The sequence below is a fragment of the Aegilops tauschii genome, chromosome 7 (genome assembly GCF_002575655.3).
Source record: "Aegilops tauschii subsp. strangulata cultivar AL8/78 chromosome 7, Aet v6.0, whole genome shotgun sequence".
Lineage (NCBI taxonomy): Eukaryota > Viridiplantae > Streptophyta > Magnoliopsida > Poales > Poaceae > Aegilops > Aegilops tauschii.
In genome coordinates, this window is record NC_053041.3 from 147075468 (window position 1) to 147094924 (window position 19457).

Consider the following 19457-nt stretch of genomic DNA (forward strand, 5'->3'; position numbering starts at 1 on the left):
GTCGCCCTGTTAGAGAGCGATCACCGGGTTGTATTTGGCACTTGGAAGGGTGTGTTTTATTAAGTATCCAGTTCTAGTTGTCATAATGTCAAGGTACAACTCCGGGTCGTCCTTTTACCGAGGGACACGGCTATTCGAATAGATAAACTTCCCTGCAGGGGTGCACCACATAACCCATCACGCTTGATCCCATTTGGCCGGACACACTTTTCTGGGTCATGCCCGGCCTCGTAAGATCAACACGTCGCAGCCCTACCTAGGCACAACAGAGAGGTCAGCACGCCGGTCTAAACCCTATGCGCGCAGGGGTCTGGGCCCATCGCCCATTGCACACCTGCATGTTGCGTACGCGGCCGGAAGCAGACCTAGCTCCCTTAATACAAGCGCGAGCTTACGGTCCAATGCGGCGCGCGCCACTCAGTCGCTGACGTCACGAAGGCTTCGGCTGATACCACGACGTCGGGATACCCATAACTACTCCCACGTAGATGGTTAGTGCGTATAGACCAAATGGCCAGACTCAGATCAAATACCAAGAACTCGTTAAGCGTGTTAAGTATCCGCGAACGCCGACCAGGGCCAGGCCCACCTCTCTCCTAGGTAGTCTCAACCCGCCCTGTCGCTCCGCCACAAAGTAACAGTCGGGGGCCGTCGGGAACCCAGGCCCACCTCTACCGGGATGGAGCCACCTGTCCTTTCAGCCCCATCATCAGTAGCACTTGCGGGTACTCAATGAGCCGACCCAACTTTAGTCACCACACGTGTCATATATATAGTATATAAGTATATACCCGTGATCACCTCCCGAAGTGATCACGGCCCAGCAGTATAGCATGGCAGACGGACAAGAGTGTAGGGCCACTGATGGAAAACTAGCATCCTATACTAAGCAGTAGGATAGCAGGCAAGGGAAACAGCTGTAGCAACAATGACAGGCTATGCAACAGAATAGGATTAACCGAAAGCAGTAACATGCTACACTACTCTAATGCAAGCAGTAGAGAGTAGAGTAGGCGATATCTGGTGATCAAGGGGGGGGCTTGCCTGGTTGCTCTGGCAAGGAGGGGTCGTCAACAGCGTAGTCGGTCGGGGCACCAGCAGCGGCGTCGGTCTCGTAGTCTACCGGAGAAGACGGGAAGAAACAATAAATATAATGCAAACATAAGCATGACGATGGAAGACATGTCAATGCGCGGTGCTAGGTGTGCCCTAACACGGTAGGAGGTGGTACCGGGAAAGGGGGGAAACATCCGGAAAAGTATTCCCGGTGTTTCGCGTTTTCGGAAGATGAACCGGAGGGGGAAAGTTGCGTGTTTGCTATGCTAGGTATGTGTGGCGGGCGAACAGGCTGCCTATCCAGATTCGTCTCGTCGTTCTGAGCAACTTTTATGTACAAAGTATTTCCATCCGACTTACGGTTTATTTTATATGATTTTTTAAAATTTTATAACATTCTAGAATTTATTTTAATTCGAAAACATTTACAGCGTCATCATGACGCCAGCGGTCAAAGTTGACCATTGACCAGTCAACTGACTGATGGGTCCCATTTGCATTGCCTCCACACTAATTAAAGAGTTAATCACTATAATTGGGCAGGTTAATTAGGTTAAGTTAATTAACCTAAATTAGTTAAGTTAATTAATTAATCTAATTATTAATTATATTTGTTATCTCTTTTTTTTGTTTATGGGGGAGGGCCCCACTGTCATTGCTAGCAGTTAACCTACTAATAATTAACCCCTAAGCTAATTTGCACGGCTGGCCGGTGGTGGCTGTGCCTACACACGCACACCACATGTGCTTGAACATGGCCACGTCCATGGCCATTAGCAGCAACTAGCACCGGCTGGAGCAGCAACTAACAGCGGCAGCTGGAGGAATTAGCAGCAGCATCTAGGAGCAGCCGTAGTCTAGCTAGAGCAGCAGCGGAGGCTACGCAGAAGAGTAGCAGTATGCAGCAACTAGCACCGCCGCAAGCCGTAGCAGTACAGCGCCGCAGCAGCAGCAGCATGGCAGGGCGCGGCCGACGTGTGGGCGAGGCGGCAGCGGGCATGCGCGGGGTGGCCAAGGGCGTGGCGGGAGCGCGGGCAAGGCTAGGCGGGCGCGGCCAGGAGCAGCAACAGTAGGCACACACGTATGTACGCATACGCGCGAGCTCGGATGAGCTCGGGACAGAGGCTATGGCAATGAATCGAAGGGGCAAGCAGGGGGGAATAGAGGAGGAGCTCACTACGGTGTTGTAGGGACAGGCAACGGGCTCGGGGAGGCTCCAGCGGCGGCGAATCGAAGGTGGCGACCGGCGATGTAGAAGGTTGAAGACGGGGCTGGATCCGGATATGGACAGGGGCCAGCTTGTTCCAGTGGGCGAGGAAGTCGAAGAAGACGCCGACGGAGCTTCTGGACACGTCGGTAGGCTGCGGGGTAGACGGTCGCTGCGGAGGAGTGCGACGAACGGCGACGGAGACGCTCGGGATGGTGGGGGAGAGAGAGCGATGCGAGGCGGGGAAAAGACAGAGGGGGCTAGGGTTTCGGGGAGGGAGAGGGAGCGGCTGGGGTCGCTCTTATCCCCTCGCGTCTCGGCCGTGTGCGGCGCCGGGTGCCCGCGGCCATGGCACCCCGGCCTTCTCCTGTAGCGAGGAGGAGGAGGAAAGGCTGGGGGCGGTTGGGCTGGGCCGCACTGTGTGCGCCTAGAGCCCAGTCTAACAGTGCGCCCGGTTTTTTTTCTTTTTTTCTTTTTCTCTTTTTTATATTTTCTGTTTCCTAAATTTTGTTACTGTTTTATGTTAAGTTGAGCTCCAAATGGATTTTGTAAAATACGAAACTTGTCATATGACTACTATGCAATATTTTTGAATGCCACAAAAAGTTTGAGGGTTATCTGAATTCATTTGAATTTGGTTAAATATAATAACTGAGTTAAAAGTTGCTATTTTGGTCCTGTTTTAAAAAAGGTTAGAGGCATTTCACTAGTTCAAATAATTGTTGGTTTCACCATGAAAATTACTTTGTAATTAATTGAAAAACTATGAACACTTTAGGTTCCATGTCGGCAGAAATAATAATTAGACTTGCGTTTTGAAATTGAATTTGAACTTAGTTTGTAACAAATGAGGTTGAGTAAAATTTTAATTATGATGACCTGGCATCATTAACAGGGGTTTACTGTAGCTTAACTATCGGAGTGTCACATTATCTATCACAAAAAAAAAAATAGAATTTTTTAAATTTTTCTAGTATTTATTTTGATTTTTTTTTCTGAGCAGGAGCAGATGAGCCTGGGCACCGAATTAGATATCTGCTTTAAAATAACATATACTCTTCCGATCATATGACTCAGTTCTTCCCTCCATTAGTGCCTACACGCTCTCTGTATAATCTCCCAGACGCATGATGGATTCTTCATCTCTCTCTCTATCTTCTCACTCTTTCTCTTTCTCCTATGCTCACTGCACTGGTCTCTGTTTCTTTCTCTCGAAGGTGTGCTGTGAGGCAACAGCAGGAGCGTCCTATTTATAGGGTCTGTTTGGTTCCAATAAGCCACCTGACTTATAAGTCAGGTGACTTAAAACCAATGACTTATAAGTCATGTCTGTTTGATTGTCACCTGACTTATAAATCATCTAACTACACCTTCCCACCTTGTTTTTTTATATAAAAATGATGAGACCCACGTAAAAGGGGATGATTTATAAGTTTTAAGTTGGGGTGAAGCAACTTATGACTTATAAGTTGGGTCTGTTTGACAAAATAAGTCATTTTTTCACTTTTCAACTTATAAATTGGTGACTTATTTGAAACCAAGCAGGTTGTTCGTCGGCCGGTAGCTAAAATATCTCAAACGTGGCTGACCCTTGGAACTGGTAAAAGGCAACGTCGGCCGCCGCTTCAGATAAGCAAAATGAGTTGCTCTCATTGTATCTTCCTCTCACACGTGTCAAACATACTTGGGTTGACTACCAACAGGCAACAGTCTATGTGTGAGGCTAGAAATACCAAGCCACTAGCTAGGCTGCCAACGCAACATCTATTTACACATATGTTTACTTAGCTTGGAAGGATAGTACATGCGTGTGCACTCTCATCATTACATGCATGCATATCTTCTAGGACCTGGCAATCGTCTCCTTACTAGCTTGTACTACCAACTAACTAGTAGTAGTATTTCTTTCCATTCTAATACCACATGGATGCATGGATGCTAGTCTCAAACGCATATATACATACTTCTCCTTAGCGTATAACTATTTTTGTCTAATATTTTATTCATGAGGAAAATACATTTCTATTATAATTCTTTGAAACAATGAACTAGCATATCTTATTTACTCAATTATTTATTTACAAAAATAATACAATTTATTTATTCATCCTAGTTTTTAACATAAAATAAAAACCCCAAAAATTCGGGTTATTACAATGTGGCTTTGCGAACTTAATATCAAAATATGTAGTTTTCCTCGAAAGTTTTGCTACCAGAATCCATACAGTTTTCTGAACGAATAAGGTTTCACCATATCCACACAAAAAAAAAATTAAGGTTTCACCATGTAGGGTCTGAAATAAGAGCGACGTAGCCTAAACATCCAAGCTGTAGCTTGCTGTATGCAAGGCCTAACAATAACATCCAGCATTTTATTTCTTCGTGCCCCAACCAGTAAACAACCCATGGCAGTTCTAACCCTATTAAATTAATTAACTAAAGGACAAAGTAAAGAAATCATGGTGAATTGATAGTTTCGTCTTATAAAGCTTTCTGTCTAGCTTATTCAAAATCATATAGTCTGTCTAACTATATATGAGATCTCTGATTTTCAGAACTGTCATTCTATAACGAAGGCTCACACACATTTTCGGCTTGGTTTGTGCACAGCAAAGGAAAACTTATTAAAAATAAATTTAGCCCAAAAAGATAGCAGCAAACTAATCCAGATATGTATTTATTCAAAAACTTGCTAGTTTCAACTAACTAACTTCCAGAATAATAGAAATGAACAGTGTACTGAACTAAGTTAGCCAAGCAAATAACACAAAAATATATACATATGCATCCGGTTGTGAAGAACCTAAGAAACAGATCGGTAAATCCACTATGAAATTTTATTCAGCAATCCATACCTAGCTACAGACGGAAAGTTGGCGTGTAAAGCATAGTTCTTCATCAGTTAGTAATGCTGTAACTGATAACTCATAGCAAAACTGTAAAACATTGCAGGAATGAACACTGGATATGACAAACCTTAGAACACTTCTTTCTTACTACAACTTTCTACAACAAGTGTCAGCACTTCCTCTTTACCTACGTTGTTCCACAGAACAGCTCTGTTGGCATTTTCAACAACAGCTAGAAGAGTAAGTATCAGCAAGGCCTGGAACACTATCCTCATAAGGATGCACAAAATCGTGTGGAGTATGCCAATCGAAATAATAAGTAATGTACAGTACTGTATTAGGGAAGCTGTTGATACACATTACAAGGCATGTTTTTAATGCAGAATTCCACAAGAGTTAACAATAATAAGTTTATTTCCTAAAGGAACAGGACGATTCTAACGTCCCAACTGAGACCTAAAAGACGCTGATAGTTGTCTGATCTTAGTACAAAATGCAGACTGAACAAGCCAGGTTCAGAAACTTGTGTGTTAGCATGACATATGAAGAACCAATTCATGACTGTGCCATGCTTTCTTCTCTACTGGATGACGACCAAAACATATATTCGAATTCAGAAAATATTAGCAACTACCAAAACTGCAAGTGACATACTATAGTGGACACCAAACATCCAGTTAGAGTGTTAGAAAAACAACACAGAAACAGGACTTGCCAGCTTGCTGTGCAGACTCCAGAGTGAAAACTTCATTGTGCAAAAAAGCAGTTAAATACTATTCAAGCCTTCTTGGTTCTTGCATCTAAATCTAGTGGGGACTTCCCCTTTGAGAGTGGCAGCATAGTCTTCAGCGAGGCGAGGCGCAGCTCCCTTGTGAGGACGTATGAACTTCTCCATGAATACCTTCTCGCTCACCTGGGCTGCGGTGTAGAAGCTTCGGTTAGGCTTTAGCAATCCATTTTCTTTAAGGAACTTCACAACATAGTACCGAGGTTTGAGTCGGGCCTCTAGGCTATAAGTGAGCATTGCCGGCCTGTGAGCAATGTACTCCGGCTCTAACCCAACCTCGGACATCAAGAATTCCGACATGCGCAGCAGCCTCTCCTGGGAGTTCCTCAGCACGACCGGAAGCTTGGCGACAGCAATGGCCACCTCAGCTTCCGACCACCTGAAAGTCTTCTTCAGGAACTCCACCTTAGCAGCAATCTTCTCCTCGCTGAGGAATGCGACAGCCAGCAGCGCGTGCCTGAACATCGCAGAGCCACGGGGCACACCGACATCTTCGGCACGCGCCACCATGGCCTGGATGCGCTCTGGCTTACTGGTGAGCAGCCTCGGCACGGGGATGCATAGCTTGGCAATATCACAGTCACCTAACCCGCACTCCCGGAGGAGCGCGACGTTGGGCTTGACAACGTTCTCCAGGTCGGAGCTGAGGAGGTAGGAGTTGTACTTGAGCGCCTGGAGGAGGTTCTCGAAGGAGCCGAAGAGGGGGACGTAGTACTGCAGCTTGGAGATGATGGTGGGGCGGCGGAAGCGGGCGGGGTCGACCAGGACGAGGCGGGCGATCTGGGACGGGGAGAGCCCGAGGTCCCGGAGCTCGGCGAGGCGCGGGGCCAGGGTCTTGTCGACCTCGGAGCAGAGGAGGAGAGGGTCGTACACGACGACGGCGGCGACGTCGGCGTCGGAGAGGCCGAGGTCGGAGAGGAAGGCGAGGACGGCCTCGGGCTTGGAGGGGGACTTGAGGTGGGAGAGGACCTTGGAGGCCTTGACGGCCTGCGCCGGGGTGAGGTGGCAAGACGCGACGAGGTAGTCCGCCACGGCGAACGGCGCAGGGCTAGCCGACGCCGCCACGGCGGCGGCGGCGGCGAATCGGGTGTTGGAGAAGAGGCATCGGTGCCGGAAGGAGAGTAGGGCACTCGTGGCGCGGGGACGGAGAGAGAGGAGGAGGACGTGTTCCTGGAGGAGAAGCATGGCTGGCGGCGGCGGCGGAGGCGACAGCTGGGGGAGGGCGCGGCGCCGGCGAGAGTCAGACAGGGAGAGCGAAGAGATAGCGGCTATCGTCACGCCGAATGTTATCTTTCCAATTTTTATGAGCAACGGTAATTTCGTGAGCGCCAGTTTTCTGGCGGTTGTAGGCGAGGAAAAGATACAAATCAAACGTCAGATTTTTCTACGTGACAAATCGGACGTGCAAATGCGAACCAACGGTTGGATTGATTAGAAAGACAGCGGTATCCCCACCACCAGGGTTTAAGTTTTGATACTCGCATTATTTTCACATTATTTCTGAATTTATTTTAGGATTTTCAACGATGTGCTTTTGGTGTGAGGAGACGTTCATGGCTCAGTCTTTCGAATCTGCACATAGGGATAGAGTGTGCGTGTGTGCATTCATAGGGGCGAGTGTATGCGCGTATATATGAGCGCTTTCGTCTGTATTGTGTTAAAAAATGAACATGCAAAATATATATTATAATGAGAATGTCAATTTTAAAAATTGCCATGAAAAATGATTTCAGCTTTTTGCGTGGAATTGTCATGCTTGCCAAATGAATGGGAAACACTCCCACCAAGTAGTTTGATCAGAAGTGAAGCATCGGACCTATCGAAAGCCGTCGATCCTAGCAGAATCTCACGGTCACATAATCTAATCCGGTTGCCACTTTTCAACCAAAAAAATAGAATAAGGAAGTAAATCGCCCAGACCCTGCTAATTTTCCCCTCTAGTCACTCCCTCGTTGTCTCTTTCCTTGGAGTGTTGCCCAAACCAAGCTCATCGTCCACCCACACCGCTCCCCATCTTCGGATTGGACTCCAGCCAACAAAGAAGTTTCTCCCCACGCCTCCCCACCTCACTCCCCAGTCCCGTGACGCCCTCCACCCTGACCCATTGTCCTCTACTCCAATGCGGCCCTGAGGCGACACTACATGTGCTCCATCACGGCCTTAGGGGGGGCGCAACCCCCATCTCCATCTCGATTGGGGTCTATGCTGCCATCCATCTTCCCACCCCCTGACGGAAGACCAGGATTTCTTCACTGGTTTTCTCTCTCTTCAAAGTGTCTCTCATCATAATCAAAGGTATTATACTGCGACAATCCACCCAATCCTTCCCCAAGCATGCGATTAGCATCTGTGCCCGCTTTCGACCACACCATACTTGATATTTTGAAATGTCAATTTTTGCATTTACGTCTATAATGTGTACTTTGCCTAGTACTAATTGGTTCATGTGTTCATTGTGTGCATGTTTTTGCTCTTCATGTATTGGGTCGGATAATAATTAGAAAATAATAATTTTTGAGATAGCAAACATTATGTGTGCTTCGTACTCCAGAGATATGCCTCCCAATTTGGCAGCAACAATTGTTTTCATTTTATTTTCAAAATCCTGAGCTTCCAAGTAAGACTACTGATGCACCAAGTTCACATTTTCATGCTTCTGATTAGCTTGCATTCACAGTATGCTTCCAAGTATCAGTACTGATGTACCCAACACACTGTCTCATGCTTCGTATTAATCGCGCACACTATATTCCTTTTGTTTCATGCTGCTTCTTATTACCGTGCGTCCAGATTCTGCTTCCGAGTATTAGTACAAATGTACCCAGTACACTTTTTTTTTATGCTTCTTTCGCATCATGCTTCCACATTAAATTCCTTTTGTTTCATACAACTAAAAGTTTACTTCCACTCAAAACACTTTATTAAGGTTTACTAACAAACTAAATTTCTTATGTTCTCAGTTGACCCGCGACAATGAAGGAGGACGAACCCCAATGGATGCTCAAGAGCCGATATGCGGCTGGAAGGTTACATGATCTCCATCAGGAAAACCACGAGCAGATATGCGGCTGGAAGATTACATGATCTCCATCAGGAAAACCACGATACTCGATCTCACGGGTTAGGTGTGGTATTTTTGCTGCATCGGGAGAGAAGCATCCGACCAGGAAGCACTGTTTGAGAGTGAAAGAAGGGCACCTAGAGAGAGAAGGAGTGAAAGAAGGGCACCTAGAGAGAGAAGCGATGGGGTGGGCGTATCTTGCGGGATCAATTTCTTATATGGAAGCACTTAATCATCGTGCCCTAGAAGGGCTCATCTAAGACTAAGAAGCAGATTTGATGCCCATCTAGTTTCTAATCCAATGGCCAAACACTGGTCTGATAGGATGCAAAGCATCAACTGCCATCATGGTTCTCAATGGTTCTCAATTGTTCTGATGGCCAGTGGTTCCCAATGGTTTTCAATTTCAATCCAACGACCAAACACTGGTTAGGATGCAAAGCATGAGCTGTCTGATAGCTAGTGGTTCCCAAATATAGTTGAGTTTTATTTAGGGGAAAATAGAATTGAGATAAGGATCAAGAGATTGCCACGGAGGTTTCCTAGGCATTTCTTTACATCCAGTTGGCCCAAAGAACCCAGTTCAATTCAATATTTTTGACAATCCACTAAAATGGCTAGTGGTTCCCAAATAGAATTGAGATTCTTTTTTTGGGGGAAATAGAATTGAGATAAGGGTCAAGAGATTGCTACGGAGATTTCCTAGGCATTCCTTTACATCCGGTTGGCCCAAAGAACCCAGTTCAATACTAGTAGAATGCCCGTGCGTTGCTACGGGCAAAAACCGAATACCTATACTTTGCCATGAAATATAAAAATATGGACACATAGATCAAATTATTTTTTAATTGAAATATACACATTAAGCATTGTGTCTTCCTATTTTCATCATACTCTTTCACATTTTTCCTTCTCGGCAATCTCCCTATCTTCTTAACATGCCAAATCGCTCACCATCCAAGAACTTATAACTTGATATATACCACCCATGATTAAATAGCATAGTAGAATGCCCGTAGCATGAGCTACAATACATATAAATGACTTAAACAAATGATTAAGGCGTCTTCATGGTCGAAACTCATTTCTCCTTCATATGTTTGGGCAGGTTCAAACATCAAATGGGCGCCCAGTGGGCTCCCCAAAATTCAACCGTCTAGATAATCAAGGCTTTCTCAAATCTAGCTCATGTGGGGGTGAAATGTGGTTTCCCGGTATATCCCAACACACACAAAAAAACACCCCGCAACGCACCCTTCCCTTTCCCTGCCGAACCGTCTCCTTTCTACTCGGTTTTCCGCCATAGCACGGCATTTCTCGCTGAAGCCCTCTCCTTTAAAATCAGATGATGCCCATCTTCGTCATGGCACCCTCTCTCCATCACACCATAACTAAACAAACCAACTCCAACCCTTATTCCGGTCATTCTCAACCCTCACTCTTATCACAAAATCCACTAATTTGTTGTCTAATTGAGCCAGCGATCGACGTCGTCGTGGCAGGCCAACAACAAGGGACATGGGCAGCAACCGCCTCCCCATCTTAGTGCTAGGAGGTGAGCTAGAGCACCCAATGCCCTCCCCCTCGCCGGCCAGCAAAAAACAGAGCACTGTGGAGTGCTCTGCTCGCCGGCGATGTGGCATATATAGGCAACTCATTGGTCTCGGTTCGTGGCAGGAACCGGGACAGAAGGGCATCCTTCTGTCCCGGTTCCTGCCACGAACCGAGACCAATGGTTGTGGGCCAGGAGCGAGGCCCATTGGTCGCGGTTCGTGCCAAGAACCGGGACAAATGGGCCCAGACGAACCGGGACCAATACCTACGAGGCCCCGGCCGGCCCCCTGGGCTCACGAACCGGGACAAATGCCTCCATTGGTCCCGGTTTGTGGCAGAACCGGGACTAATGGGCTGACCAAGCCCGAACGAAAGCCCCTTTTTCTACTTGTGTCTCCCACACAGCTAGCCAGCCGTTGGCCGTTTGCCGCATTATCATACCCCCAAGCTATCAAACAGTATTGTTGACACTGCATATTTGGCTTCACGCAAAACTTTAGATCTCGTGTTGAATCTAACCTCGTAGATTGAGTATGAAAACATTTACAAATATGTTGATACTAATGATAATAATATAATATATGATTCTGTCTACACCCGAGCATCTTCTCTAGCAGAATGCTCGGGTGTTGCCATAGAACAATATAAGAGAAATGCATCCAACTAAGTGTTTCATCTTAATATTAACAGGTATAATGCAAGGGAGGGCGATATGCCCCAATACCAACATGTGTCATTGATTGGTTGATGTGTGAAGTGTGATACTCTTGTTCTTATCTATGTCTTCAATAATGTGGATCGAGGTCCTTGCTTCCTCCTTCTATGTGCTTCACATCTCTTTGTCCTCATGGGTTTACTCTTCTATGTCCATCACATCTCTTTCACCTCATTGTGTCTCCTACATCATCACCTCATAAGGTGACTCGTGCTTGTGTCCTAGTTTTCTTAATTTTCGCAAACCCCTTGGTGTGTACTTTCATATATTCGTAGTAAAATTAAGGGATAGTGTACGAATGGCGAAAAACAACTCATAATTGCCACAAATGATTGTTGAGTAAAATAAGAAACAACACATAGTTGCATGAGACCAAGAAAATATCAAGTCTGCATGATTTATTAACTATTTAAAAATATTCCTAGATGAAATGACAAATGTTTTTGTAGTGCCAAATTAATTTTGATAAAATTGTAGAACCAGATCCTGTTTTACGAATTAGTCATTCGATTCCAGAGAGGGCATCACAACTTACATGTTTTGAGACAGCAAATCGCTCTGCAGTTGTTCGCTGAAAAAAAGTATCCAGTAATTATCCTTCCACATGTTGTTGCCCAATCACTGGACTTTCCTTGTTGGGAAGTAAGTTCCTATTGTAGATGAATTCCTTAATCGTTATCTTCAAAATTCAATTAATACAAGATATATAGCATAACAGCAGAAACAACGCTAAGGCAAAAAACTGGTGCATAACAGGGGTAGGTTCTTTTGAGCACATATCACCTAGCTTCCTAGTCAAATAGCCTTAATTGGACCTTCAAGGGTTCACGTCAAATTACTAAATACTATATTTGCAACAAAATAATCAACAACTTTGAATATGTTTAGGCATCTACGCTGTCATTGGAAAATTCAAGAAAGGAAACAGCCAAAGACGACACTAATACTACAAGAAAGCAGTGACAGTAAGCCATGCCTATGCACTTAAGATTACGTCGGAGACAGTGATCGACGCTGTTTTATTTCATGAAATTCATTGCATAAAAAGGAGATATTTATCTACTGATATTATTCATTGTGCAATATGATGGAGAAATAAGCACACAGTGGAATCTTTGATCAAGCTAGATGTCAAGACTTCATGCAAGATACTGATTTAAATAATTGTAGTTATAAATTATAAATCATGTGACCATGAGCAGCAGTAAGGCATGCTTTTGCAGATCAGATAATAATTCAACATTGAGCATGAATCCATGAACCGCAAAAAAATGGCATGTTTCTTTTACTAACAGGAAAACTCAAGTCAACACATAGAAAGTTACGGTAAGTATACTTCATTCCCGAGTGGTCATTCCCGAGTGGTTTGCGTTAGCCTGATAGTATGCGTGTCTAATAGATATTGCTTATCTCTCATGACAATTGATGCTCTCCTTTAGCTTAGGGCCTTCCAAGATTGAAAGGTAAATGATTTCTGCAAAAAGAAAGAAACATGAAAAATCTATTAGATAACAATAATCTTGGATATTGCCAAATGTGACTATATCAGAATTCTAAGCGCACATGCATTCTGTAGTTTTTTATGGACAAACAGGTATTTCCAAAACCAACATACAGCCTCCTGCCCTCCTGCATAAAGCTATTGGTTTTAAGCCCCAGACAAACCAGGCAGTAAAACACGCTTTTATTGTATGAATTATGAATGAATGAAAGGGAGATGTACATTTTTAAGAAAAAACGCATAACAAATAGAACAACACTACAGAGGACTCAAAAAAGTTAATACATATTTTTTTTGGGGGGGGGGGGGGGGGGGGGGCATTACATACCCAGTGGTCATTCACATTGGCTGCCTCGGCCTCGCGTCGTTGTCCAACAGTACATCGTTCAGGGTTGAATCGGCAACATGAGAGATGACATCCGATTTGTTATTAGTCCAGTTTACCTGTCATAAATTCAGAGAAACATCAATTAGATCACAGGGCTGTGTTGTAAATGAACAGGAACCGGTGCACTAAACATCTGTAAAATTAGGCCTGCTCATGAGAGCTCAGCAATAATACATAAAATCTTCCCAGTACCAATATGTAACAACGACATCAATATTAATCAAAAAAATATCCATAGCTAAGTGTTCCAAACTGAAAATTGAGACAACCCAATAATGCACAAGGAACCAGAGGAGGAGACATGGAGCATCTACCAGTGGTGGCCAACAAATCTAACCAGGTCTCTTCGCGCACCTCTCCAGGGTCTCCGGCAGCGACAAGCTCGAACTGCCCCCACTTTCGTCTTCGTCACCCCCGCCTGCTCTGGAGTCTCACAGTCCAGCTCGTAGTTGGTGACGAGATCGAAGTGCGTCTTGTCAAGCTCGAGCACGAGCACGAGCCCCTCGCCCTAGTCAAGCTCATACACGTCACGGGTGTTCTGGGACCCGCCAAGCATACGAACGGCGGGGCGTACCCACTGACGCCATACTCGTCGGAGATGAGTCGGGCGATGGGGGAATCGACCCCACCAAGACGGGCGGGGTCGTTGAAGCAAGCAAGGGTGAGGGAATCAATTTCCTACTTTGTGTTGTTCTCCCTCCAGACTCCACTTGCTAACACCACCAATGGAGTAGTGCTTTCATCGTCTTTGACTCGTTGTGGTATGTAGTCACGGAAGATTCTTTTATTGTTTTCTCATAAGTAATGTCTGCTCTTTTGCTCATGGCAGCAGTCTTGATTAGTTTGCACCCGCAGCATTTCATCAGACGTAAATATAAGGGTATGCCCGAACATTGCTTGTCAGATTATCCATTCCTTTCCTCTCATCCGAGATGCATCAAGAAAGTGAGCCAAAACTGGGAACTAAAGGTGCATATAGTGAATTGGTAATGCACATAGATAGACATATAAAATGTGGCAAACTAACCATGAGGAACTCTTTGCCTCTTAGAAATGAAATAACAACTTGGTTCAGGTAGAAAATGAAATACTCCCTCTGTCCCAAAATAAATGTCACGGATTTAGTACAACTTTAGTGCAAAGGTGTACTAAGTTAACGGCACTTATTTTCGAACAAAGGTAGTAGTAAGTTACCTGAGATAATGTACGTATGATTTAATGATTAAATGACCTGACAAAAGGGCTCCCTCTGTATTAATCATTCTGCAGAAAAAACAAAATTATGAGTTCCTTGCTCTGAAGCACCTAACTGCAGTTTTGTAGTAAATGTCTGAAAAGTAAAATCATGCTAAAATACATGATATATGTCAGCAAATACAAACTTTTTTTTCATTTATATGTTTAGTAGAACTAAATCAACATATATAAATGGCAGGCATTACATCCATCAGAGTCCAAGGCTCTTTTTCGTGTCTTCAAATGCTGCACCCACTACTACCGGTTGGCTGGAACAATTGCTGATTTTTAATGACTCCCTCCATCTTAATCTTTCAGTATAACTACAATTGATTAAGAGCTCCTAGCTGTGAAGAACCTAACTGCAGTTTTTTTAATAAATGTCTGAAAAGTAAAATCATACTAAAATGGATGATATATGTTGCAAATATGAAGTATAAAAAGAAAGTTAATAATATACCATACAGTAATATGAGTAAACTCTGCAGATCTGAACATGCAGGCTTTAGCATCAGGGATTATAGCTTTGGCAGTGAGTTTCTCCTTCCAGCACACAGACATTGCCTTGTATCTCTTTGTACAGACCTCAACATGAGAATCTTGTGAACTTATTTCCATTACCTTGGGATGGTGAAATCTTTATGATACAAAGCTGATGCATGTATTAGTTAACCTGCAGAGAATTCCATATTTTGATCTATATAAGTAAGAAAGCGTACAAATGAGGAATAGCTTTATTTAGGGCTTCTCATATAGGCCATTGAGTAAATTGCATGAAAAAGAGTCTTATGTATTAAAATAGAAATACACAATTCATAAAATATTCAGGAACAAACAAAATATAGTAAACAAATAGAAACATGTAGTTGGTAAAGGAATCACACAAATAAATTATGATATATGATAGAAATTGCCAATGGCCTTAGTTACTGCTATCCAATATTCTGATTTCTGCAGTTAACTACTAACCCATGACCTGTAATCCAATATTACTACTCCGGATTAGTAGCATCCTCCTCATTCCCATCTTGTTCATCGTCCCTGTTACAAAGAAACATCATCTCGATGTAAAATCATAGTGCTTGAAACTAATTCGTATCTCTAGCAGTACATTACATCCGATGTACTGACTGAAAAAAATATAATCAATTTCTAGCAGTACATTACATCAATGTTAGGAAAAATGTGTAGTTGGCTATGTCGCATGTCCGTTGCTGGAAAAGGGCCAGAAGAATACCTTGGTCCAGAGAAATGGGGTTCAGTGCACACAACCCTCGTAAAATAACCTGGCTGAAAGGATATTAGAGTATCAGGTACCCACAGCGACACACATCCTAATTAAAACGTTGGATAACCTGATAAAAGTGTTTCTCCGTGTACCAGAAGCACGGGTGCATGAGGTGGACTAACTATGAGATGCAAAACTCTGTGTATTTGTAGGCATCTTTTGTTTTTCTCAAGCATCAAGAAGAAAATGGGGAATACGCGAAATACACATCAAGTTTTATGTGTGGAAAATACCTGAGAGCACAACCAAAGCACGCCCCTCAATTTTTTCCCTCAGATATTACTCTGCTCAACTCCTTCACCGGGTCCAGTGAAACATCAACCTAAAACAGCAATTACAACCAGTAAACCAAATGCTTGATACTTTTATTATTCAGAAAACACACAAAAGTTAGGTGGAGGGTTAAGACTACATCTCATGTTTGAGTTGTACCAAAGGCCAAGGGTGGAAACAGTTTGACAGAGCACATAGTTAGAACCAAGAGGGTGGAAGAAATTAGTAGTTACTACCTTGGGGAGATTAGGCATTGGTCCATTGACGAACTGCAAAACACAGTATCACATATTGGGCAAGTCTGAAACCACATTAGCATGGCAAATCAGAGCGGAAAACACGATTTTGGATGAGGATGGTTTGTACCTGCACATGTGCAAAGAGACCCGTGAGATCAGGCTGCGCGCGGTCCAGCAGCGTGTCCTCCTCGTCCTCGGCCGCCTCCGTCTCCTCCTCCTTCTCCTTCTCCTCGTCCACAGGCTCGGCGGCGGCGACGGGGTCGGCCACCGCTGCTCGGGCTCATCAGCGCGGCTCAAGCGGCGAGGCAGCGAGGCATGGCGGGATAGGGTTCGAGTTGCGTGCGGGAGCGGCGCTTGGGGGCGGAGTCGCGGCAAAGGGTCGTGAGGCAGGAGGTGGCGGCGGCGCCCGTGGCAGGAGGTGCTGCTCCACCGACGTGGAGGCTCTACGGCGCCTCCCCCGACCGGATCTGGCACTCTCTCCGTCAGATCGGATTGGGGAGGGAAGCTCCGCAGGGATTGCGAGTTAACGGAGGTGGGAGGATGACGAAAAAAACCGAAGGTGGAAGGATGACGAAAAAATCCAGCGAAATTAAACCGCGTAGACTATTCACCAAGTCGTCCATTAGAGTAGAGATTTTCGACAATCCACTAAAATGGCTAGTGGTTCCCAAATAGAATTGAGATTTTTTTTAGGGGGAAATAGAATTGAGATAAGGATCAAGAGATTGCTACGGAGGTTTCCCAGGCATTCCTTTACATCCAGCTGGCACAAAGAACCCAGTTCAATATTTTCGACAATGCACTAAAATCGGGCATCATAATTTTTTGGGTTTGCAATCACGGTAGTAAGGGGTACCATCCATGTGCTTTGGGAGCAACCAGGTGACATTATTCGCGCGCATCCCTTGAAACTTCTACTAGTTCGGATGGACAAAATGAATCTATTTTTTTGAGTGAAAATTACCGAATCCTTGGCAAAGTTGTTCTAGCACACATCTATATTATTCACCAGACATTTGATTTATGTCATTTTCCCAATAAGAATAATGTTTTTTCGAGAGAAAACAGCACTCTATTATTAAGTGCGAAATTACGAATTAAACTCCCGCCGGTAGTTTTTTTCCAGGCAAACCAGTAGATTCCAGCCGAAAGGAAAACTATTGCCAGAAGGAACTACTGGGCTTTTTTTCCAGGCAAACCAGTAGATTCCAGCCGAAAGGAAAACTATTGCCAGAAGGAACTACTGGGCTTAGCAATTTAGAGCCCAACTCTTACAAATGACCACCAGAAATAGGCCCACGACTTGGAACCACCACGGCAGCGCAGGGGCGACTCAGGTTTAGTACCACCTCGCGAACGGGAGGAGGGTGTAGCTGGAGAGCCGCCTATATAATAGGCGCCTTGCCCAACGTTGCAAAGCACTTACCTGGACGGGGTCAACAGCCAATCAAGAAGAGCTGTGGCCTAGATCAATGGCTCACATCGCACCTTGTTAGAGTGTGTTGGCCTACCATCTTCCTACGGGGAGAGTGGACGTCATAATTTGTGCTAGAGGGGGTACGCGTTTGCGCGGCCCCTGCCAAACTTTGAAAATTAAATTTTGGTCCTTGCCTGGGTTTGTGTATGCTTCTCTGTTGTCCCTGCCAGTCTTAAAAATCTATTTCTGGTCCTTCGTACTGCAGTTTACGATGGATACTGAAGATGGGAAGTACAGTATGCTGTAGCAGCTATATGGCGCATCCAACACACTTCTAAACTACCGTAGCTATATGGCGCATACAACACACTTCTAAACTACCGTACAGAATAGCCTAGCCTTACAGTACATACTGCTAAAATAGAACACACGATACAGATTGGCTACTACCAGTACACGCAAATAAAGTAAGAGACACGTCATCGCCATACATAGTTCAGTGGTGTTGAAGGAGAGGGCATGTCACGCTAGGAAGCCGTTGACTGCATGCGTCGGTGCGGTGCTTTTAGCCGTTAGGCGATGTCGATGGAGCGGACGTTGCGCTGCTTCTGGGCTTGCTCGTCCTTGGGCACGACGACCCTGAGCACGCCGTCCTGCATGGTGCACCGGATGCCGTCCGCCTTGGCGTTCTCCGGCAGGCGGAACCGTCGCATGAAGGACCCGAAGCTGCGCTCCACCCGGTTCCAGGCGTCGCCCTTGTGCTCCTCCTCCCGCGTCTTCTCCCCGCTGATCTTGAGCACGTTGCCGTCCTCCACCTCCACCTTCACGTCCTCCTTCCTCACCCCTACACGCACCGCAGCAGCATCAGCCGATCAGATGGTTAAGAGTACTTCTCTGTGACCGCCTTGCTAGAAAAGAGACACGGAACTTTACGTACCGGGGATCTCGGCCGAGAAGATGTGCTCCTTGTCGTTCTCGTGCCAGTCGACGTTGGTGCGAGCCATGGCGGTGGCGTCGTCACGGCTGCCGCCTTCGCCGCCTCGGCGTCCGGCGTCCAAGGGCCACGAAGCGCCGAAGGGGTCCCAGAGGTCGGAGGAGAAGGGGTCCATCCCTCCCCGGCCGCCGCCGAACCAAGGCATGAGCGACATGGCTGACACGCACGGTGGTGTTTGGTTGACACGATCTCCCACGAGACAGATATGCTACCAGGCTGCTTGTGGTGGCAAGAGCGCTTCCACGTGGGCGGTTTTATAGTACTCCAAATCGCTTGCATGCATGGCCGCGTGGAGCATCGGCTTGACACGTTCGCTGTGTACGTGCCGCCCGCGTGCACAGGTGTTGCCGTGGCGACGACTCGCGTGATGCTTTGGCATGCAGCGAGGCTGCTCTGGCACCACACGCACATCTGGCGTGCATGTACGACAGTGGCGCTAGGCTGGGTTGCGGGCTTGCCACTTGGTGAGACGAGATACTTTCTCTCCATGGCATGCATCTGTACGTAGTCGAGGCCGACGATGGTAGTAAAACACAGATACTTAATAGTACATCTGCAACGGCGACCGCAAATTCCGCGTCCATCCACGGACCGAGGACCAATGTATGGACATTGTTACCGGAGACCGTCACTGTCTGCATACATTTCAATAACTATTTGAATTATCCTAATGTAATTCGTACAAAGCAGGCGGATTTTGACATAACCAGAACGAAGTTCATGTAAATTAGGATAATTTTTCATAAAACCGGACGATATTTTATTCAGCGAACTAAAAACCTTAAGAAAAACCTAAGCTACCATATACTTGATGGTGACCTCGTAAGCCATGTCAGGCTGGCCGGTGGCTCCTCCTCCGTCATCGTCGCCAGATTTGGTGTTGGAGTCGGGC

At 45.5% G+C, this 19457-nt stretch overlaps 1 protein-coding gene, 1 long non-coding RNA gene and 2 other non-coding genes across 4 annotated transcripts; 1 reads left to right on the forward strand and 3 right to left on the reverse strand.

The window, feature by feature from the left end:
- Positions 1-5425: 5425 nt before the first annotated feature.
- LOC109764379 (transcription termination factor MTERF8, chloroplastic) lies at positions 5426-7921 on the reverse strand. The gene has a single exon (XR_005763815.3). It is a non-coding gene; the product is annotated as a transcription termination factor MTERF8, chloroplastic (transcript).
- A 4463-nt stretch (positions 7922-12384) lies between these two features.
- On the reverse strand, positions 12385-15317 carry LOC109764380 (uncharacterized). The gene is made up of 5 exons (XR_002233162.4): positions 14815-15317; positions 14313-14381; positions 13433-14081; positions 13059-13174; positions 12385-12703 (listed from the first exon to the last, which is right to left on the reverse strand). It is a non-coding gene; the product is annotated as an uncharacterized lncRNA (long non-coding RNA).
- A 2255-nt stretch (positions 15318-17572) lies between these two features.
- LOC120970012 (U1 spliceosomal RNA) lies at positions 17573-17733 on the forward strand. Its single transcript, XR_005764785.2, has one exon. It is a non-coding gene; the product is annotated as a U1 spliceosomal RNA (small nuclear RNA).
- Positions 17734-17803: 70 nt separating this feature from the next.
- Positions 17804-18797, reverse strand: LOC109764392 (17.4 kDa class I heat shock protein-like). The gene is made up of 2 exons (XM_020323226.4): positions 18509-18797; positions 17804-18415 (listed from the first exon to the last, which is right to left on the reverse strand). Exons 1-2 carry the CDS (start codon positions 18717-18719, stop codon positions 18144-18146), a joined length of 483 nt encoding a protein of 160 aa, XP_020178815.1. The 5' UTR covers positions 18720-18797; the 3' UTR covers positions 17804-18143.
- Positions 18798-19457: the final 660 nt, after the last annotated feature.